Source organism: Equus caballus, chromosome 16 (genome assembly GCF_041296265.1).
Source record: "Equus caballus isolate H_3958 breed thoroughbred chromosome 16, TB-T2T, whole genome shotgun sequence".
Classification (NCBI taxonomy): domain Eukaryota; kingdom Metazoa; phylum Chordata; class Mammalia; order Perissodactyla; family Equidae; genus Equus; species Equus caballus.
In genome coordinates, this window is record NC_091699.1 from 28,871,658 (window position 1) to 28,892,425 (window position 20,768).

General features: G+C 44.2%; 1 protein-coding gene across 3 annotated transcripts in view; it reads left to right on the forward strand.

The window, feature by feature from the left end:
- Window positions 1-3,515: 3,515 nt before the first annotated feature.
- SHQ1 (SHQ1, H/ACA ribonucleoprotein assembly factor) overlaps window positions 3,516-20,768 on the forward strand; it is a 108,830-nt gene continuing 91,577 nt past the window's right edge. Inside the window, exons 1-2 of one of the 3 annotated variants that reach the window (XM_070238608.1) lie at window positions 3,516-3,660; window positions 9,771-10,153. In XM_070238608.1, coding sequence (XP_070094709.1) covers window positions 10,011-10,153 — 143 coding nt within the window. In that variant the 5' untranslated portion in view covers window positions 3,516-3,660; window positions 9,771-10,010. Of the gene's footprint in view, window positions 3,661-9,770; window positions 10,713-20,768 lie in introns of those variants that run through there. The other 2 variants (XM_001493744.5, XM_070238609.1) reach the window with 2 other exon arrangements.

Sequence of the window (20,768 nt, forward strand, 5' to 3'; positions counted from 1 at the left end):
ATGGTGCCTGGGCTGGGATGGCAGCTAGGGCTGACCGCACGGCCTCTCCACATGGCTAGGCTGGGCTTCCCCACAGGCTGGTTGTGTCAGGGTGCTTGGATTTCTTACACCGTGGCTGGTTTCCCTCCGAGCACCCGTTCCAAAAGTCGGAGTGGTAGAGGCAAGGACTTTTAGGACGAGGCCTTCAGAAGTCACATGGTGTCACCTCTGCTGCATTCTGTTGCCTCCACAGGGCCAACCCAGGTTCACTGTGAGAAGGGACCACAGAAGGGTGTGATTATTGGGAGTAGTGGCTCACTGTGTGTGGAGGGAGGCATCTTTAGAAACTGGCTATCACAACTGTTAATCCTTCTGTGTTTTATTTTCATAACTAAAGTCTAAATTATTTGAAGTGAGGAATAATTTCTTTCACCTTTTAGTGTCTCCACTCTCTCATTCTCTCTTCCCGGAGCAAAAAGAACAGAAACACCTTTTTTTTTTTTTTTTTTTTTTGGTGAGGAAGATTGTCACTGAGCTAACATCTGTGCCAATCTTCCTCTATTTTGTGTGTGGGATGTTGCCACAGCATGGCTTGATGAGCGCTATGTAGGTCTATGCCCAGGATCTGAACCCACCAGCCCTGAGCCACTGAAGTGGAGAGCATGAACTTAACCACTACACCACTGGGCTGGCCCCCAGAAACATGTGTTTTATGGACACTGGACTAAAGACAGGATAAGCCCAATCCTGGCTGTGTCACTTACAAGCCATGGGACTTGAAAAACCACTCAACCTCTCTAAGTCCAAGTTTCTTTATCTCTAAATTAGAGGTGGTGGTGGTGGTAATATAAGAGGTTTTTCCTCATAGAGCTGATATGGGAATGAAATAATGACATTGTTTTCACATCACTTGGAAAAATGGCCAGTATATAGTAAGCAACCAATAAATACCAGCTATGATTGTTGATTAAATTTATACCATTATCTTATGGTAATTTTTTCTGGGCAGTGTTGCCCAGAGGAAAAGGGAAAAACCCAAGCATTATTTTCCAGAATGAAAAAAAATTCTACAGATCACGATAATGGAGGCAACCAGCTCCACAGTGCCCATTCAGGCTCTGTTGCACAGGCTGGAGACTTCTGATGCCATGAAGACCTAAGTTTACATTTTCTTGTTTCTTCACGTCTTATCTAAAGAGAGAAACATCTAATTGGCTATGAATTATGCTTTTTTTTTTTAAAAAAATCACAATTAAAAGGCAGTTAAATACTGAAATGACCACGAAAAACAAGTGTAAATAGATAAAACCCACAAGGAAAAAAATTAATATGAAACAAAGAAAATGTTGATGTAGGAAAAGAGTATAAGTAAACTGAAGGATGAATGAACTCTTAATAGAGGATACGCAAAAAACCAGAGTCCAGAATGGAGCAAAGCAAAAGGAGAAGATTGGAAGAAGGATCCAAAGCTATGTCTTGGTTATGTACAACTGACAATAACATGCAGTAATTACTACCTGCATTTTAAACACTTGGGTATCTCGTTGAAAGAATTTATCCTTGGGGCTGCCCCATGACCGAGTTGTTGAGTTCTCGCACTCTGCTTCGGTAGCCCGGGGTTTTGCCGGTTCAGATCCCAGGCATGGACATGGCACCGCTCATCAAGCCACACTGAAGCAGCATCCCACATGCCACAACTAGAAGGACCCACAACTAATATATGCAGCTACGTACTGGGGTGCTTTGGGGAGAAGAAGGGAAAATTTAAAAAAAAAGAGAATTTATCCTTGTTTAGGGAAAAAGTGACTAATGTGAACTCTTCTGGGGAAACAGTATAAAACAATCTAGTCATGCTATTTTATAGAGAAGTGCCTGTAATGAGTGCACAATACATATAATCAACAGAAATTGTTTCAAATTGCAGGGGACCTATTTTTCTCCTACTTGTAGCTCATAGTTTTGTTGAGTGTTTTTTTTTCCCCCACAAGAATTGTTTTCTTTTTGGTGGCTGCAATAATCAAAAGGCATTCAGGAAGATAGAGAGCCCTGGCAATGGGTTACGGGTTTTAAAAATACAGGCAAAATCATTGCTTTAAGACCCCTTGGTAAAGAAATGCCCAGAAATGACACTGCAGAGAAATCAAGAAGGAGGTTGTAGGGTTAATTTTGGGAACTGCAATATTGAGAAGAAGATGAACATTCCAATCTATTTGGAAAGGTAGAGTGATGGCATTTTAGATTGGGGCTCCTAGAAACAGACTCTAAGAAGGACAATTGAGTGCAGATGGTTTTGGGGGCATGCTCTTGGGAGATAGACTTGTAAGAAAAGGAAGTGGAACTGGACAGTGGCCCACAATGCAATCGCAACCAAGATATATGCCAGTTCTACAGGTTGCTCTGGAGCTGGGGCGGCTTTCAGAGTTATCCCATTTTGAGGCAGAGAGCCAGACTTTGCATCCTGCAGTAGCCTTCTGGAGGGGGCAACTTTGGACAAGGCACTTTTCTGTGGTCACGGGCAATGCCCTGTGAGGGACACCACTGTGAGCCATCAGCAGTCTATATTCCCAGCATCCAAGGGTGGTCCAGGTCTTCTGATTGTTTTCTAGTCATCCACAGAATCTCTTCTTTATTGAAATATTACACACAGTAAGGGCACAAATCTTAAATATACAGCTCTAGGAATTTTTACATATGTATATACGGATGTAATTCCCACCCAAATCAAGATATAGACTAAATTTTCAGCACCCAGCAGGCTTTTTCACGCCCCCTCTCAGTCGATAACTATGCCCACGAAGGTAATCGCTATGCTCACATCTATGACCATAGATTAGTTTGCCTTCATATAAATGGAAACATCTAGCATGGACTCTTGGATCTGGCTGTTTTGACTTAACATGCCTATGCGATTCATGCATGTTGTGTACAGCATTAGTTCATTCTTTCTCATTGCTGTGTAGCAATATTGAGTGAATATACTGCAATTTGTCTCTTGTACTCTTGATGGGCACTTGAATTGTATCCAGTTTGGGCTATTATGAATAATGCCTCTATGAACATTCTTGTACATGTCTCTGGATGGAAGGTTACCACTCATTTTCTGTTATATATCAGAGACAGGAATTGCAGGCTGTTAGGGCATACATATGTTTAGCTTTAGTAGATACTGCCAAAAAGTTATTTAAGGTGGTGGTACCCATTTACAATCCCATCATATTCTTTGATGACAAAAGAGGTGCATCTAAGTGACTGCTGCACAAGAGACTAAAGACATGTTCGCCCTGAGTCAAGGAAAAGATTAGTCAGGTTAAAAGAAACTAGATGTGACACTAAAAGTGACATAAAAACTTAAATCATATATTTTCCATAGATATTGTAGACACTGAAGTAATTTTGCAAGAGCATAAAGAATGTTAAGGGATTCCTCAAGATGTGGCTATAGGTCAGGTGCCCGGGACCTATGCTTCTGTTCCTTAGAAACAGAGACTGAGACAAGGATTTGGACCCACGTGATTTATTGAGAGGGCATCTCAGGAGAAATCTGTAAGGGAGGAAGTGAAGGAGGCAGAAACAGGAAGAGCTGAGCAAGGATGTGGGTTCGGGGAAAATCGAGCCTTGGCCTGATCCTATAAGGAACTCTGGAGCATAAGCCACACTGGAGTCGTCTGTCCCTTTAAGGAGGTATGTACCTGCTGTCAGTCCTCATGGTTGCGGGCCTGGTGGGGTGTGATGGTGTGGTAATTGCTTCCTGGAATCTCCCATCAGTCTAGAGCAGTTGTTCTCAACTGTGGGCAGTCTCGTCCCCTAGGAGACATTTGGCAAGGTCTGGAGATATTTGTGGTTGTCACCACAGCAGAGCTGGAACTGGCTCTGAGAAATTACAGGGCAGAAATGCTGCTACACATCTTACAATGCACTGAATAGCCCCCCGCAACAAAGAATTATCTCGCCCCAAATACCTGAGGTGGAGAAACCCTGGGCAAGTGCAATTCTTTAGAGAAGGGGTCAGGGGCAAGCCATTAACAGCACTTGCTGTTAGTGACTGATGGGTTCCCTGGTTCCCTAAAGGGTATCTGGGCAGGGCATCAAAACAGAACCTTCTGGGGGCCGGCCCCGTGGCCGAGTAGTTAAGTTCACAGGCCCCGATGGGCGGCCTAGGGTTTCACCAGTTCAGATCCTGGGTGCAGACATGGCACTGCTTGAGGCGTCCCACATAGCACAACGAGAAGGACCTACAACTATGTACTGGGGGGCTTCGGGGAGAAGAAGAAGGAAAAAATAAAGAAGATCAGCAACACATGTTAGCTCAGGTGCCAAACTTTAAAAAAATCCCAAAAAGCCCCAGAACCTTCTGCAGATGTCTTTTAGATACATGACGTTAAACAATGAAGGGAGCTCAGCATGCTGGTTGGTGAGCATTCCCATGTTATCTGCATTTCATCTCCTGGGATGGGACTAGCATTTTGAAATATATGTTGCTAAGCCCTTAGCCACACACTGCACAAAAGTGTTTTCAAAAAACTTACTGGAGTCAACTGTAGCCAGTTCAGATTTTCTTCAGACATTTACTGAGCTTGTATAAAATTGGAATTGGACTGAAGCCTACCTAAAGTACCCATTACTGTGATCTGTTATTGCCAACGCTGCGCTCTTGAACAACTGTAACTTGAATGGGCTGAAGGTTTGGGGCAAGGATCAATAACACTTGTGCTTAACTGTAAAAGGGTTTAAAAAACACCAGTGTCAGACTCGCCGTCTGCTCTGTCTATATCCTGCTGTCACAAAACTGTCCCTTAAACTTTTTTTACAATCCAGTATTTATCTGTGAGTTATCCATGAATTCATCCAAGCCCTCTTAGAAGCAGTTTATAACGTGGAATTGCAAAACTCAGGATATCTAGTCCCGTCGTATTGACTATTGTTATATGAAAGGATAATATTTTTCAAACTTCAAAATGTATCTAGTTTCTATTCTAAATTTCGTATCTTTTTTTTTTTTAAGGATTTCTTCCTTCCTTCCTTTCTTTTTTTGAGGAAGATTAGCCTTGAGCTAACATCTGCTGCCAATCCTCCTCTTTTTGCTGAGGAAGACTGGCCCTGAGCTAACATCGGTGCCCATCTTCTTCTACTTTATATGTGGGACACCTACACAGCATGGTGTGCCAAGTGGTGCCATGTCCGCACCTGGGATCCGAACTGGCAGACCCTGGGCCACCGAAGCGGAACGTGCACACTTAACTGCTGCACCACTGGGCCGGTCCCTAACTTTTGTATTTTTATTCTTGTTTTGTGATCTATGTTTATTATTCTGCTATTGGTTTCATTTTTTTCCTCTCTCAAAGGGAATCATAACCTTATTTCATTTTATTTTATTTACTTTTATTTTGAGGAAGATTAGCTCTGAGCTAACATCTGCTGCCAATCTTCCTCTGTTTGCTGAGGAAGACTGGCCCTGAGCTCACATCCGTGCCCACCTTCCTCTGCTTTATACGTGGGATGCCTACCACAGCATGGCTTGCCAAGCAGCGCCATGTCCGCACCGGGATCCGAACCAGCGAACCCTGGGCCACCGAAGCGGAATGTGCGCACTTAACTGCTGCGCCCTGGGCTGGCCCCCTATTTATTTCTTAAGAGATACAATACTAACACTGAGAAATAAGAAGGGTACAATTATGTTACAATATTCTTGACAAAAAAGTAGTCAATGGAAATATTATAATACTATGTTAGGTGGAAAAAAGTGAAAATATAGAGTATGATGCCACTTTTGTTTAAAAATCTTTCTATACTTTTATGAATAGAATAAAACTCTGAAAAGATGTATACCAAAATAGTAACAATTGTTAAGGTGTAGTCTGCAAGTTCTGTGTAAGATCCCACCACTTCCCCAAAATGGCTCAGAGAATGAACTAGAGTTATAAACAGCTTATTCAGGAAGCTATTTCCAACTGAGGTTAAAATTCTATTCTCTGAGTTAACATTGTCTTACTCACCTATACGCATGCCACCTTCTGGAAACAAGGAGCATTTCACCATTTAAAGACTAACAATAGAACTTTGTGATAAGGCTGAAATTGGAATTGTTTATAGAAAACATTTTTTAAATTTAACATTTAATTTTGAAACTTGTGGATCACAATCAAATTTGTTAGACCAAAAGAGGGCTGATTTAATATCAGAGATGGCAAGTCATATACTTGTCCTCAATAAATTGGCCATGGAAAAAACTATTTTTAAAATAGTGAAAAGCTATCCAAAAGTAAGCCTTAAGGAAATGGAAAAACAAATAAAAGAAATCCAACAACTTAGAATGCTCAAAAAATGATGAACAATTTCATTCCTGTTTGTTTTCCCTCTAAAGCAGAGTTAACATGAAATGCTGAAATAATGTATTTATTTTAAAGCAATGTCTATATCTAGAAACATGAACTCAACTGGATCTATGAATCACTATTGATATGTCTAAAAAAGTACCCAAGAAAAATAATAAGGCTGCAGATTGACATTTACAGTGTGATAATGTACCCATGCATACCAAAACATAAAGTAACAGGGTACCTAGAAATGTATGTAGAAACATAAAAAGGCCTGCAAGGGTAGCTAGACGGATCACCTTTGGGGAAGCAGAAGAGAGGACCAACGTTGGACAGTAGTCAAGGGAACTTTATCTTGACTATTTTTTTTTTTTTTGAGGAAGATTAGCCCTGAGCTAATATTCGCCACCAATCCTTGTTTTTTGCTGAGGAAGATTGGCCCTGAGCTAACATCCGTGCCCATCTTCCTCTGTTTTATATGTGGGATGACTGCCACAGAATGGCTTGAAAAGCAGTGTGTAGGTCTGCACCCGGGATCTGAACCAGCGAACCCTGGGCTGGTGAAGCAGAGCATGCGAATTTAACTGCTATGCCACTGGGTTGGCCCCTTGACTATTTTTTTTTTTTGAGGAATTTTAGCCCTGAGCTAACTGCTGCCAATCCTCCTCTTTTTGCTGAGGAAGCCCGGCCCTGAGCTAACATCCGTGCCCATCTTCCTCTACTTTATATGTGGGATGCCTATCACAGCATGGCGTGCCAAGCGGTGTCATGTCGGCACCTGGGATCCGAACGGGCTAACCCAGGCAGCCAAAGCAGAACTTGCGAACTTAACTGCTGTGCCACGGGGCCGGCCCCGTTGACTATTTTTTAAAAAAGAGAATGAACTTAAAACTTGTGTAATTTACCACAAATTAGAAAGGCAAAAGTATTTTTATAGAAATTTACTTTTGTAGAAATACAAAAGTAAAATGAACTATAGCTTGCAAATAAAACAACAACAAAGACCTGCTATATAGTTGCAATTATCAGTGTCTTGTGATACAGCAGATGCAATGTATATTTCTTATAAACAATAGTGGCAAGGAACCCTATAGTCTGTTTATCTGTGTTGTAATCCTATGTGTGTGTGTGTTTGCCAAACACAGAATAAAATATCTAGGAAGTGCACAGCCCTGCTTTGTAAACTGCTTTCTTTCTTTTTTTTTGAGGAAGATTAGCCCTGAGCTAACTGCTGCCAATCCTCCTCTTTTTGCTGAGGAAGGCTGGCCCTGAACTAACATCCATGCCCACATTCCTCCACTTTATATGTAGGATGCCTGCCACAGCATGGCTTGACAAGCGGTGCATAGGTTCCCACCTGGGATCCAAACCAGTGAACCCGGGCTGCTGATCGGAACGTGCAAACTTAACCACTGTGCCACCGGGCCAGCCCCTGTAAACTGCTTTCAATTAGAGTCTCCTCGTGGATAGCCCAGCTTCAGCCTCAGTTAATTCTCTCGCATTAATAATTTAAAAATATTAATGCTTGTGACCTACAGGAATGAGGTCCCATGGTAGATGTAAAGACTCTTTCTAGAGAAGCTAATTTGGAATGATCCAGCCAAAGGCCTATCTCCAGGGACTTTTTGAGGCTTAACTAATTCCAAGTTTGCATCAATTCCTTTTCAACATAGAGTGCCTGCTATTTGTAAGGCTCAGTGTGGTCTAAAGCAGGGAGGCTTGACCTTAGAAGGTGAAACAAGTTGGGTAGGTGGCAATATTAGGAGTCAGCTCTGTAGTATTTGAGGGGCTGTGCCCAGGAATCAGTCTCATTTGGGTTTCAATTCCCATTGCACCATTCACTAGCTGTGTAATCCTGTGCAAACCATGGGGATATATAATGCCTACTTTATAGAGCTGTCAGGAGGGGAAAAGGAGATCATTATAAAGGATTTGGTGCAGTGCTGGCACATAATAAGTACTCAGTTAATCCCTCTGCTACCCAAGGACTGGATGAATGTGTAAAGAATACTCTTCATGGAGTCGGCCAGTGGCACAGCAGTGAAGTTCGCACGTTCCGCTTCAGTGGCCCAGGGTTCGTCGGTTCAGATCCCAGGTGCGGACATGGCACTGATTGGCAACTCATGCTGTGGTAGGCATCCCACATAGAAAGTAGAGGAAGATGGGCATGGATGTTAGCTCAGGGCCAGTCTTCCTCAGCCAAAAAGAGGAGGATTGGCAGCAGATGTTGGCTCAGGGCTAATCTTCCTCAAAAAAAAAAAAAGTACTCTTCAAATTGTTTTACACATAACCTCTTAATTTGTCTTTATCAAAACTCTTAGGTTTAAGCAGAGTGGTTTTTACTTTGACATTTTTATTTTATTTGCTCCTGTTCGTATGTTTTTCTGAGTCCTAATTAATTTTCAAGACTCATAAAAAATTGGAGGTTGAAAAGGTTTTTGAGGTTATCTGGTTCACTGTCCCAGGAGATGATTTTCACCCCCTTTCCGGTGAGATTTTAAAACCAGGAAGTAAATACTATTTCTTGGGCTATTCTAGTTACTGGTGAAATAACAGGAAGTAAAGTGAGAGGGAAGGAAGGCCAAGGGAATATGTATGGGATGAGGGAGACTGGTGAGAGACGCAGTGGGAAAGTATGAGGAGCACACACTAAGGAGGGGAAATGCAAGGAAGAGAAGGAAAAGAGACAAAAAAAAAAAAAAGAAAGAAAGAAAGAAAGAAAAAGGACCTTGAACAAGTGCAAGAAGAGTGAGAAAAGGGAAAGAGGGGAAAGTAGAGAGGGACCCCAATTGGTCACTGGAGGCACCAACAGGAGTTTGAGTCACACGTTCTGGGTTCTGATAATTGTAAAATGCACGAGTATAGGACATATTGCTTAAGCCCTCCGACTCACGTTCTTTGGAGTTTATAGTGCAGATTAAATGAGATTAGCGGGATGGACGCTCTGTAAACAAGAGAACTCTATTCAAATAATTAGGAAGGGGAGAGAAAGTGGCAGAAAAACAGAGGGAGGGGGATGAAGAGGGGGAGTGGGGGGAAAGGGATGGGAGAGAAATCGGGGGAGAAAGGCAGAGAGGGAGAAAGGGAAATTGTTGAAAATGCAGGCGAGAACTAAGGAAACCGCAGCAACGATGCTCCTGTGGCTTCTGTGGCGACTGCTCCAGCACATCTAGCGTTGACAACTTGCCAGATACGTTGTTAGAGCTTTACATGCATAATTTCATGTTTTCCGCTCAACATCTCTACGGGGCTAGGCTCTAGTATTATTCTCACTTTATAGAAGAGATATCTGAAGCATAGAGAGGTTTTGTAACTTTCCCAAGGCAGCTGAGAAGTGGCCAAGAAGGGATCAAACGCAGGTCTATCTGCAAAGCCAATGCTTGTTAAAACCATCTCTAAGAACCTTGAAAGAGGCTTGGTGGGTCTAAGCTGGGCTCTTGTCCGGGTGCTTCCAAATTATGCCCTCTTCAATTTCAGCGCACCAAGCCTTACTCGCCACGCCCTTTCTCCATCTCGCCACTAACAGCGTCCCGTCTCCTTGGAGATCGGCGTGGGGCGGGACTTCCTCTCTCACGCAGGAGCAATTCCGTCTTGAGCCGGAAGCGCCGAGACTAACAGTGCGGCTACCAGCGCGTGGGGAGCTCTTGGAGGGTTTGAGTGGCGGGTCTGCCGCGGCAGTGAGAGTGACAGACCTGGGCACCTGAGTCTGGCGCGGCGATGCTGACCCCGGCGTTCGACCTCAGCCAGGACCCCGACTTCCTGACTGTCGCCATCCGCGTGCCCTACGCCCGGGTCTCCGAGTTCGACGTCTACTTCGAGGGGGTCGACTTCAAGTTCTACGCCAAACCGTACTTTCTCAGGCGAGTTCCCGGTGTCTAGCCGAGGGAAGAACGTCTTTTGGGGATTCATTCATTCATTCATTAGATACCTGCTTATCGAGGGAGGATGACAAAGCGAGGGGCATGTCTAGATTTCACGACTGCCTTTTCCCAAGATCTTTCGGTGCTGAGGAAGTGCCCTCTCCCAGGCGTGCGCTCCAGATGCTGCACAAGTTCATTCCCTTCTTAAATCCCCACGTTAAAGAGATTTCGGAGCCTCTTGCAAACCATGTCATCTTCCTTTTTTGTTCTTTCTTTTCCTTGCCTCGGGACAGCGCGCGCTACCCGGTCCATTTGACTTTTCTCAGTCCACGTTCTGTTTATCGACCTGTTGGCTGACCGCTACCCGGTGAAATTCTCGCCTTCCTTGCCCGCTTGACACCAAAGTAGCCTCGTTCTCCTACCTCCTCGTCGTCTGCTACTTCTCTGTTTGATTTTGCCCCTTAATTGTGGTTGTCGTCCCCCACGTCTCAGTGAGGGGCCTTCAGCACTTGTCTGCCTGCGTTTTCTCCCTGCAGAACCTTAAGAACAGTGGTAACAGGTAACAGTTACTTCTCACCTTCCAGGTGGGGAGCAAACAATGCATTAAGTGCTTTATGTGCATTATCTCATTTAATCTTGACAGTGATCCTTGGAGGTAGGCATTATCATTAGCCCCACAATTCGTCCTAAACATTGTCAGTCCCTTGGCCCCTCCCCTTTCCTAAGAGGGAAAATCCATTCTCCTAATCTTTCCCATTCAAATGTAGCTCCAGCCTACCTTTCCTGCCTGGTATTTTCCTGATACAAACCTTCCTCTTAAGTCAAGCTGATTCCTTCACTGGGCCTGAACTAGTTTCGCTCATATTTCTATTAGGACTAACTTAATTCACCTACTTGAATATACTGCACTTCGCTGTTTCCTTACTCATTTATTCGTTTGATTTGTTTATCAAGGTAATGGTATACACCAGGCTCTGTTGTTGTTACTGGGGCTGTAATGGTGCCTCATGTAGTTTACATTTTAGTGGGGAGAGAAAAATAATAAACAAATACACATATAACTACAAATTGTGGTAAGTGCTCTAAAAGGAAATAAAGTCTGCTGATAGAGAATAAGAGAGCCTGTGTTAATCTAAAATGGCCAGGGAAAGCCTTTCTGAAGAGGTCATATTTAAGTCAAGACATGAAGAATGGGAAGATGATGATGGTGGGAGCAAACACTGACTTTTTACTCCAGCTTAGTGCTTCATGTGGATTATCTCATTTGATTTTAGCAAATCCTACAAAGTATGTTCTGTTATTTACTCATGTTACAGATAATGGATCAGAGGCTCAGAGAAAACTTGTTAAATGAGACAGCATTGTAAGATAAAATAAATACAATAAAATTAAAATTTCAAAGTAAAAACCACTGTGCATAAGTCTGGGAGTGTTGATGAAGGCAGAATCCGAGGTTATGTGTGAAAGAATTTAAAGAGTTCTCTTCACTCAGGTTCATCCATTCCTTGGGTAGCAGAGGCTTGGGAGCTGGGCACACCTGGGTCTCTGCACACTTACAGTTCTGTGACTTTGGGCAAGTTGTTCAGTCTCAGTTTCCTAGTCTGTAAAGTGGGACTAATATTAGTGATTTTAAAGAGTTGATGTGAGGATTGAGATGATGCATGCGTAGTCCTTATTACCATGCCTGGTAATTAACCATGTGTTCAATAAACAGTAGGTGTTAATATTTGTTAAGGGCCTGCTGTTCCCGTTGTCTGTTGCTGCAAAAACAATCAAACTTAATGGTGTAAACTCACAATCATTGAACTCCCTATCCTGGTTTCTACATGTCAGGAGTTTGGAAAGGGCTTGGCTGGGCTTGACGTCTTTCATTCAGTTGTGATCACGTGATGGCTGGACCTGGAACAACAAGGGCCTAAGCAGCTGGGGCTGGTGGGGTGAGAGGCGGAGGGCACCTCTCTTTGTGTAGTTTCAGGACCTCCCTGTGTGGTCTTTGTGTGGTCTAGTTTTGATTCCTTTGGGGAGTCGGACCACTAACGGGGTAGCTTGAAGATTTCAAGAGGGAGTATTCCCAGTGAGCAAGGCAGAATCCATGTCACCTGTATGTGACCTAACCTCAGAAATCACAGTGTCACTTCTGCTTTATTGTGTTGGTTAAAACAGTTCAGTTCTTAATTCAGTTTTAAGCGGAGGGGACATAGACCCCACTGTTGGGAGGAGTCATGTGAGATGGGTCATGTTTGAAAATGCAGTTTGCTTCAGTACATCAAAGACTGATAAAGCCTCGCCCCTCCTTGAGCAACTGAGAGTCCAGCAGGGGAGCAACAAATATGACTTCACTGTTGCACAGTAAGAATTGAGCTCTGTACTTATAAAGAGTTTAGGAGAAGGGAGTTGATACAACAGCTTACATCTTCTGAGTGCTTACCAATACTGTACCAGCCACTGAGCTCTTTGTATTATCATTTCCTTCTCACAGTAACCCTGGGATAGATCCTGTTATTTTTCCCTTTTTACAGATGAGGAATCTGAGCCTTGAAGTTAATTAACTTGTACAAGGAAAGTTACAAAGCTGGTAAATGGCAGAGCCATGTAATCAGTTCAGATCCTGATAGTAAAGTTAGTGTTTGTAACCATTATAATAAGCTTGATTTATCCATAAACTGACTCTTTATACTGGGCCCAGAAGGGATCTTGGTTTGGAAAATGCATTGTAGTTCCAGGAAACATTGGGATCCAAGGTGACTAGGGTGTGAAGCCCTGGGCCTTTTGGGGTCTGCCAAATTTATCATTGTTATTATTATTATTACTGTTAGAGTAGGAAGCAAGGGAGAGGGGATTATGAGAGGAAATGAGACTCATGAGGCTCAGATTGTAAGTCTGGAACGGAATGGTGCTGGCCTGATGTGCCACACTGATGAATTTAAATTATCTAGTCGGTGTCGGGCAGCCATAGAAGCTTTTTCAAATGGAAAAGTGGTAGACTTCAGTTTTAGAAAGTTCTTTTGGGGCCTCAGTGGAAGGCTGACCGAACCCAGGGTAAAGCTGGAAACAGGGAAATCAGTTCATTTCCTTTAGGCTGAAAGAGGGGAAATCCCCATATAGTAATAATGAGATTTGAGAAAAACACTTTTGCTTTCTACTATTTTTTAAGTATTAATTTGTCCAATATAAACAATTGGTTTTGTTTTTTTATTGTTTTCCAGTTTTTGTTTGTTTGTTTCTTTTTTTTTTGGAAGCCAATTAGTCTACCTTTATTGAGCTCCTGCTGCATCAGGCATCAGGTCTATGAATGACCCTCATTCGTTAGGAAGGGGAAAGTACTATAACACGTGATAACTAATAGTTGCTGTGGCTTTTCTTTTTAAGTCTCTGTTTTATTGGTGACTGGGGGTATTCAAACAGAAAGATGAGTCATCTCTGATTTCTTTCTTCTTAGCTGGGGAAGAAATCTACTTGTTTAGTTTATAAAGTGCTAAAGAAATGCTCAGGGATTTCCATTTAAAATGGTTGATAGAGGAGTTTCTTCCAAGATGGCGCCGTGAGTAGTCCTCTTTGTCTCTCGCCCTTCGAGTCTACAATTATTTGGACACTTATCGCTTGACAAAGGATATCCAGACAGCATCTCAGGACGTCTGAGACACCCACGCGACTATACATCGGAAGGCGGACGGACTTTCCTCCGGGAGGATGTGGAAATAGGTGAAAACTCTCCGACCCCGACGGGCAGCCTAGTACCCGCAAGCGGCTTTCTTCCAACGGACGCCCCCAGAGGATCCACACACATCTAGGGCAGGAGCGAGAACACAACAGAGGAGCGACGGTGGAAACAGGTGACCAGAACCCTACTTAAACCCCCCGCAATTACTCCTAAACGCAGAGGGAAACTTTGGAGTTGCACACCTGAGCCCGCGGGGAGAGTCTCTCCCCGCCATTGGCGGGGAGACCCGGCCTGGTGCTCGGGGCGCCCGGAGGGTCCCAGAGAGAGACACGGTGGGCACGGAGATCTCCCAGCTGCCGTTGCCCGCCCCGTGGGACTAGGGATTGCCGGAGATCTCGGAGAGGACCGGGGCGGGGGATCTTTCAAAGGCGGGTCCGGCGACCCGGTGGGGAAGCGCCGGAGCTCCGCCAGGCAGCAGACAAAACTCTCTGTCTGCCGGTAGCAGAGGGGCCACGCTGAGCATTCAGAGCTCCCGGCAGAGGCCCGGACAGAAGCCCAGAGGGCGGGGCGACCCCCAGCTGCCGTTGCCCGCCCCGTGGGACTAGGGATTGCCGGAGATCTCGGAGAGGACCGGGGCGGGGGAATTTTCAAAGGCCGGATCGGCGACCCGGAGGGGAAGTGCCGGAGCTCCCCCAGGCAGCAGACAAAACTCTCTGTCTGTCGGTAGCAGAGGGGCCACGCTGAGCACTCAGGGCTCCCGGCAGAAGCCCGGACAGAAGCCCAGAGGGCGGGGCGACCCCCAGCTGCCGTTGCCCGCCCCGTGGGACTAGGGATTGCCGGAGATCTCGGAGAGGACCGGGGCGGGGGAACTTTCAAAGGCGGGTCCGGCGATCCGGTGGAGAAGCGCCGGAGCTCCGCCCGGGCAGCAGACAAAACTCTCTGTCTGCCGGTAGCAGAGGGGCCACGCTGAGCATTCAGAGCTCCCGGCAGAGGCCCGGAGAGAAGCCCAGAGGGCGGGGCGACCCCCAGCTGCCGTTGCCCGCCCCGTGGGACTAGGGATTGCCGGAGATCTCGGAGAGGACCGGGGAGGGGGATCTTTCAAAGGCGGGTCCGGCGACCCGGTGGGGAAGCGCCGGAGCTCCGCCAGGCAGCAGACAAAACTCTCTGTCTGCCGGTAGCAGAGGGGCCACGCTGAGCATTCAGAGCTCCCGGCAGAGGCCCGGACAGAAGCCCAGAGGGCGGGGCGACCCCCAGCTGCCGTTGCCCGCCCCGTGGGACTAGGGATTGCCGGAGATCTCGGAGAGGACCGGGGCGGGGGAATTTTCAAAGGCCGGATCGGCGACCCGGAGGGGAAGTGCCGGAGCTCCCCCAGGCAGCAGACAAATCTCTCTGTCTGTCGGTAGCAGAGGGGCCACGCTGAGCACTCAGGGCTCCCGGCAGAAGCCCGGACAGAAGCCCAGAGGGCGGGGCGACCCCCAGCTGCCGTTGCCCGCCCCGTGGGACTAGGGATTGCCGGAGATCTCGGAGAGGACCGGGGCGGGGGAACTTTCAAAGGCGGATCCGGCGATCCGGTGGAGAAGCGCCGGAGCTCCGCCCGGGCAGCAGACAAAACTCTCTGTCTGCCGGTAGCAGAGGGGCCACGCTGAGCATTCAGAGCTCCCGGCAGAGGCCCGGAGAGAAGCCCAGAGGGCGGGGCGACCCCCAGCTGCCGTTGCCCACCAGGTGAGGCTAGGGATTGCCGGAGATCTCGGAGAGGACTGGGGCTGGAGAGAGTTCCAGAGACCCAGCTTAGTAGCCTAGGGGGAAACCCTACAGGCTCACAGAAGCCTTAGGGAAAGCCTCTGCACAGCACCAGTAGAAGGCACCCAGCCGCCAGCCACAAGGCTGGAAGACCCCAGGGCAAAAGCAGCATAGCTAGGTGTACTAACCACAGACTGTAGAAGATGCCAATAGCTCTCCTGCGACCCATAGAGGACAAGTGAGATTTGGTGGGTGCCGACAGCAACCGAGCGACAAATAAAAGTGATCCCACCCCTGGCCGCTGGAAAAGCCCATAACACCGTTGCAGACCCCAGGGAGAGAGCGCATCTAGGTGGGCAACAACAGTAGGCACCTGCAGTCTGAAGCCCCCCGTGACGGCCCCCACGGCAGAGGAGGGAATCCAAAGGGCCACTGTGGCTACGAAGAGGGGCCCAGGCCCAGTTAGCAACTACGGACAGGGTTCCTGGTTGGTGAAGTATAAACAGCTGCTCCCCCCACCGCAGCAGCTGAAACAAGTGAAAGGAGCAACTAAACTCTATCTCCATGCGGAGGCACAAATCAACATCATCAAGCAATATGAAAAAATACATCAAATCTCCAGAACAGAAAGAAAGTAACAAATACACAGAAAACAATCCCAAAGAAAATGAGATATATAACCTAAATGATGATGACTTCAAAACAGCCATCATTAAAATACTCACTGAGTTAAGAGAGAATTCTGACCGACAACTCAACGAGTTCAGGAGCTATGTCACAAAAGAGTTTGATACGATAAAGAAGAACCAAACAGAAATACTGGAAATGAAGAACACAATAGAGGAGATTAAGAAAAATCTAGATGCTCTGAACAGTAGGGCCGATAATATGGAGGAAAGAATTAGCAATTTGGAAGATGGCAATATAGAATTGTTGCAGGCAGAGGAGGAGAGAGAAGCAAGACTTAAAAGAAATGAAGAAACTCTCCGAGAATTATCAGACACAATTAGGAGATGCAACGTAAGGATTATAGGTATACCAGAGGGAGAAGAGAAGGAGAAAGGGGCAGAAAGCCTATTCAAAGAAATAATGGCTGAGAACTTCCCAAATCTGGTGAGGGAGATGGATCTTCAGGTGACAGAAGCCAATAGATCTCCAAACTTTATCAATGCAAGAAGACCAACTCCACGGCATATAGTAGTGAAGCTAGCAAAAGTCAACGACAAGGAGAAAATATTAAGGACAGCCAGGCAAAAGAAACTAACCTACAAAGGAACCCCCATCAGGCTATCAGCAGATTTCTCAGCAGAAACTTTACAGGCTAGAAGAGAGTGGAATGATATATTCAATAATCTGAAGGACAAAAACCTACAGCCGAGAATTCTCTACCCAGCGAAAATATCCTTCAAATACGATGGAGAAATAAAAACTTTCCCAGATAAACAAAAATTAAGGGAGTTCATTGCCACAAAACCTCCTCTTCAGGAAATCCTCAGGAAAACCCTCATTCCTGAAAAATCCAAAAAAGGAAAGGGACTACAAAACCAAGAGCAGAGGAGATAAGTAGAAGGACAACAACAGAGAGTAGCAGCTCTACATCAGAACAGATTAAACCATGGAACGAGAAACAAAGGAAACTGAAGAAAACCGGAAAACAAGACACAAAATGGTAGTGGTAGGCCACCACGTCTCAATAATCACTCTAAATGTAAACGGATTGAACTCCCCAATCAAAAGACACAGAGTGGCAGGATGGATCAAAGAACAAGATCCAACAATATGCTGCCTCCAGGAAACACACCTCAGCCCCAAAGACAAACACAGACTCAGAGTGAAGGGATGGAGAACAATACTCCAAGCTAATAATGAACAAAAGAAAGCAGGTGTCGCTATACTAATATCAGACAAGGTAGATTTCAAAGCAAAACAGATAAAGAAAGACAAAGAGGGACAGTATATAATGATAAAAGGGACTCTCCACCAAGAAGACATAACACTTATAAATATATACGCACCCAACACAGGAGCACCAAAATTTGTAAAGCAACTCTTAATAGAACTAAAAGAAGACATCAACAACAATACAATAATAGTAGGGGACCTCAACACACCATTAACACCAATGGACAGAACATCCAGACAGAAAATCAACAAGGAAATAATAGAATTAAATGAAAAATTAGACCAGATGGACTTAATAGATATATATAGAACACTTCATCCAAAAACAGCAGGTTACACATTCTTCTCAAGTGCACATGGAACATTCTCAAGGATTGACCATATTTTGGGAACCAAAGCAAACATCAATAAATACAAGAGAGTTGAAATAATATCAAGCATCTTTTCTGATCATAACGCTATTAAACTAGAAATCAACTACAAGAAAAAAGCAGAGAAAGGTGCAAAAATGTGGAGACTAAACAACACGCTTCTCAACAAACAATGGATCATTGAAGAAATTAAAGAAGAAATCAAATATTATCTGGAGACAAATGAAAATGAGAACACGACATACCAAATCATTTGGGATGCAGCAAAAGCAGTCCTAAGAGGGAAATTCATCGCAATACAGGCTCACCTCACTAAACAAGAAAAAGCTCACGTAAGCAACCTCAAACGACACCTAACAGAACTAGAAAAAGAAGAACAAACAAGGCCCAGAGTCAGTAGAAGGAGGGAAATAATAAAAATAAGAGCAGAAATAAACGATATTGAAACAAAAAAGACAATAGAAAGGATCAATGAAACAAAGAGTTGGTTCTTCGAAAGAATTAACAAAATTGACAAACCCCTAGCCAGACTCACCAAGAAAAGAAGAGAGAAATCGCAAATTAATAAAATCAGGAATGACAGAGGAGAAATCACAACAGATACCAATGAAATACAAGAGATCATAAGAGAATACTATGAAAAACTATATGCCAACAAATTGAACAACCTGGAAGAAATGGACAAATTCCTAGACTCCTACAATCTCCCCAAACTGAATCAGGAAGAAATGGAGAATCTGAATAGACCAATCACAAGTAAGGAAATAGAAACGGTAATCAAAAACCTCCCCAAAAACAAGAGTCCAGGACCAGACGGCTTCTCTGGAGAATTCTACCAAACATTCAAAGAAGACTTAATACCTATTCTCCTCAAACTGTTCCAGAAAATTGAGAAAGATGGAGAACTCCCTAACACATTCTATGAAGCCAACATCACTCTGATCCCCAAACCTGACAAGGACAACACAAAGAAGGAGAACTACAGGCCGATATCACTGATGAACATAGATGCAAAAATCCTCAACAAAATTTTGGCAAACCGATTACAGCAATACATCAAAAAGATTATACACCATGATCAAGTGGGATTTATACCAGGGACACAGGGATGGTTCAACATCCGCAAGTCAATCAACGTGATACACTACATTAACAAAATGAAAACCAAAAACCACATGATCATCTCAATAGATGCAGAGAAAGCATTCGACAAGATCCAACACCCATTTATGATAAAAACCCTCAGTAAAATGGGTATAGAAGGAAAGTACCTTAACATAATAAAGGCCATATATGATAGACCCACAGCCAACATCATACTCAATGGACAAAAGCTGAAAGCCATCCCTCTGAGGACAGGAACAAGACAAGGGTGCCCACTTTCACCACTCCTATTCAACATAGTTCTGGAGGTGCTGGCCAGAGCAATTCGGCAGGAAAAAGAAATAAAAGGAATCCAAATAGGTAACGAAGAAGTAAAACTCTCGTTGTTTGCAGACGACATGATCTTATACATAGAAAACCCCAAAGAATCCACAGAAAAACTATTAGAAATAATCAACAACTACAGCAAAGTAGCAGGGTATAAAATTAACGTGCATAAATCAGTAGCATTTCTATACACTAACAATAAACTAACAGAAAAAGAACTCAAGAACTCTATCCCATTCACAATAGCAACGAAAAGAATAAAATACCTTGGGATAAACTTAACCAAGGAAGTGAAGGATCTATACAATGAAAACTACAAGACTCTCTTGAAAGAAATAGGCGATGACATAAAGAGATGGAAAGACATCCCTTGCACATGGATCGGAAGAATAAACATAGTTAAAATGTCCATACTACCTAAAGCAATCTACAGATTCAATGCTATCCCAATCAGAATCCCAAGAACATTCTTCACAGAAATTGAACAAACAATCCTAAAATTCATATGGGGCAACAAAAGACCGCGAATTGCTAAAGCAATCCTGAGCAAGAAAAACAAAGCCGGCGGAATCACAATCCCCGATTTCAAAACATACTACAAAGCTACAGTGATCAAAACAGCATGGTACTGGTACAAAAACAGGTCCACAGATCAATGGAACAGAATTGAAAGCCCAGAGATAAAACCACACATCTATGGACAGCTAATCTTCGACAAAGGAGCAGAGGGCCTACAATGGAGAAAAGAAAGTCTCTTCAACAAATGGTGCTGGGAAAACTGGACAGCCACATGCAAAAGATTGAAAATTGACCATTCTTTTTCTCCACACACCAAAATAAACTCAAAATGGATCAAAGACCTAAAGATTAGGCCTGAGACAATAAGTCTTTTGGAAGAGAATATAGGCAGTACACTCTTTGACATCAGTTTCAAAAGAATCTTTTCGGACACTGTAACTCCTCAGTTGAGGGAAACAATAGAAAGAATAAACAAATGGGACTTCATCAGACTAAAGAGCTTCTTCAAGGCAAGGGAAAACAGGATTGAAACAAAAAAACAGCTCACTAATTGGGAAAAAATATTTACAAGCCACTTATCCGACAAAGGGTTAATCTCCATAATATACAAAGAACTCACACTGCTTAACAACAAAAAAACAAACAACCCGATCAAAAAATGGGCAGAGGACATGAACAGACATTTCTCAAAAGAAGATATAAATATGGCCAATAGACACATGAAAAGATGTTCATCATCGCTAATCATCAGGGAAATGCAAATCAAAACTACACTAAGATATCACCTTACCCCCGTTAGATTGGCAAAAACATCCAAAACCAAGAACGACAAATGTTGGAGGGGTTGTGGAGAAAGAGGAACCCTCATACACTGTTGGTGGGAATGCAAACTGGTACAGCCACTATGGAAAACAGTATGGAGATTTCTCAAAAAGTTAAAAATAGAAATACCCTATGACCCAGCCATCCCATTACTGGGTATCTATCCTAA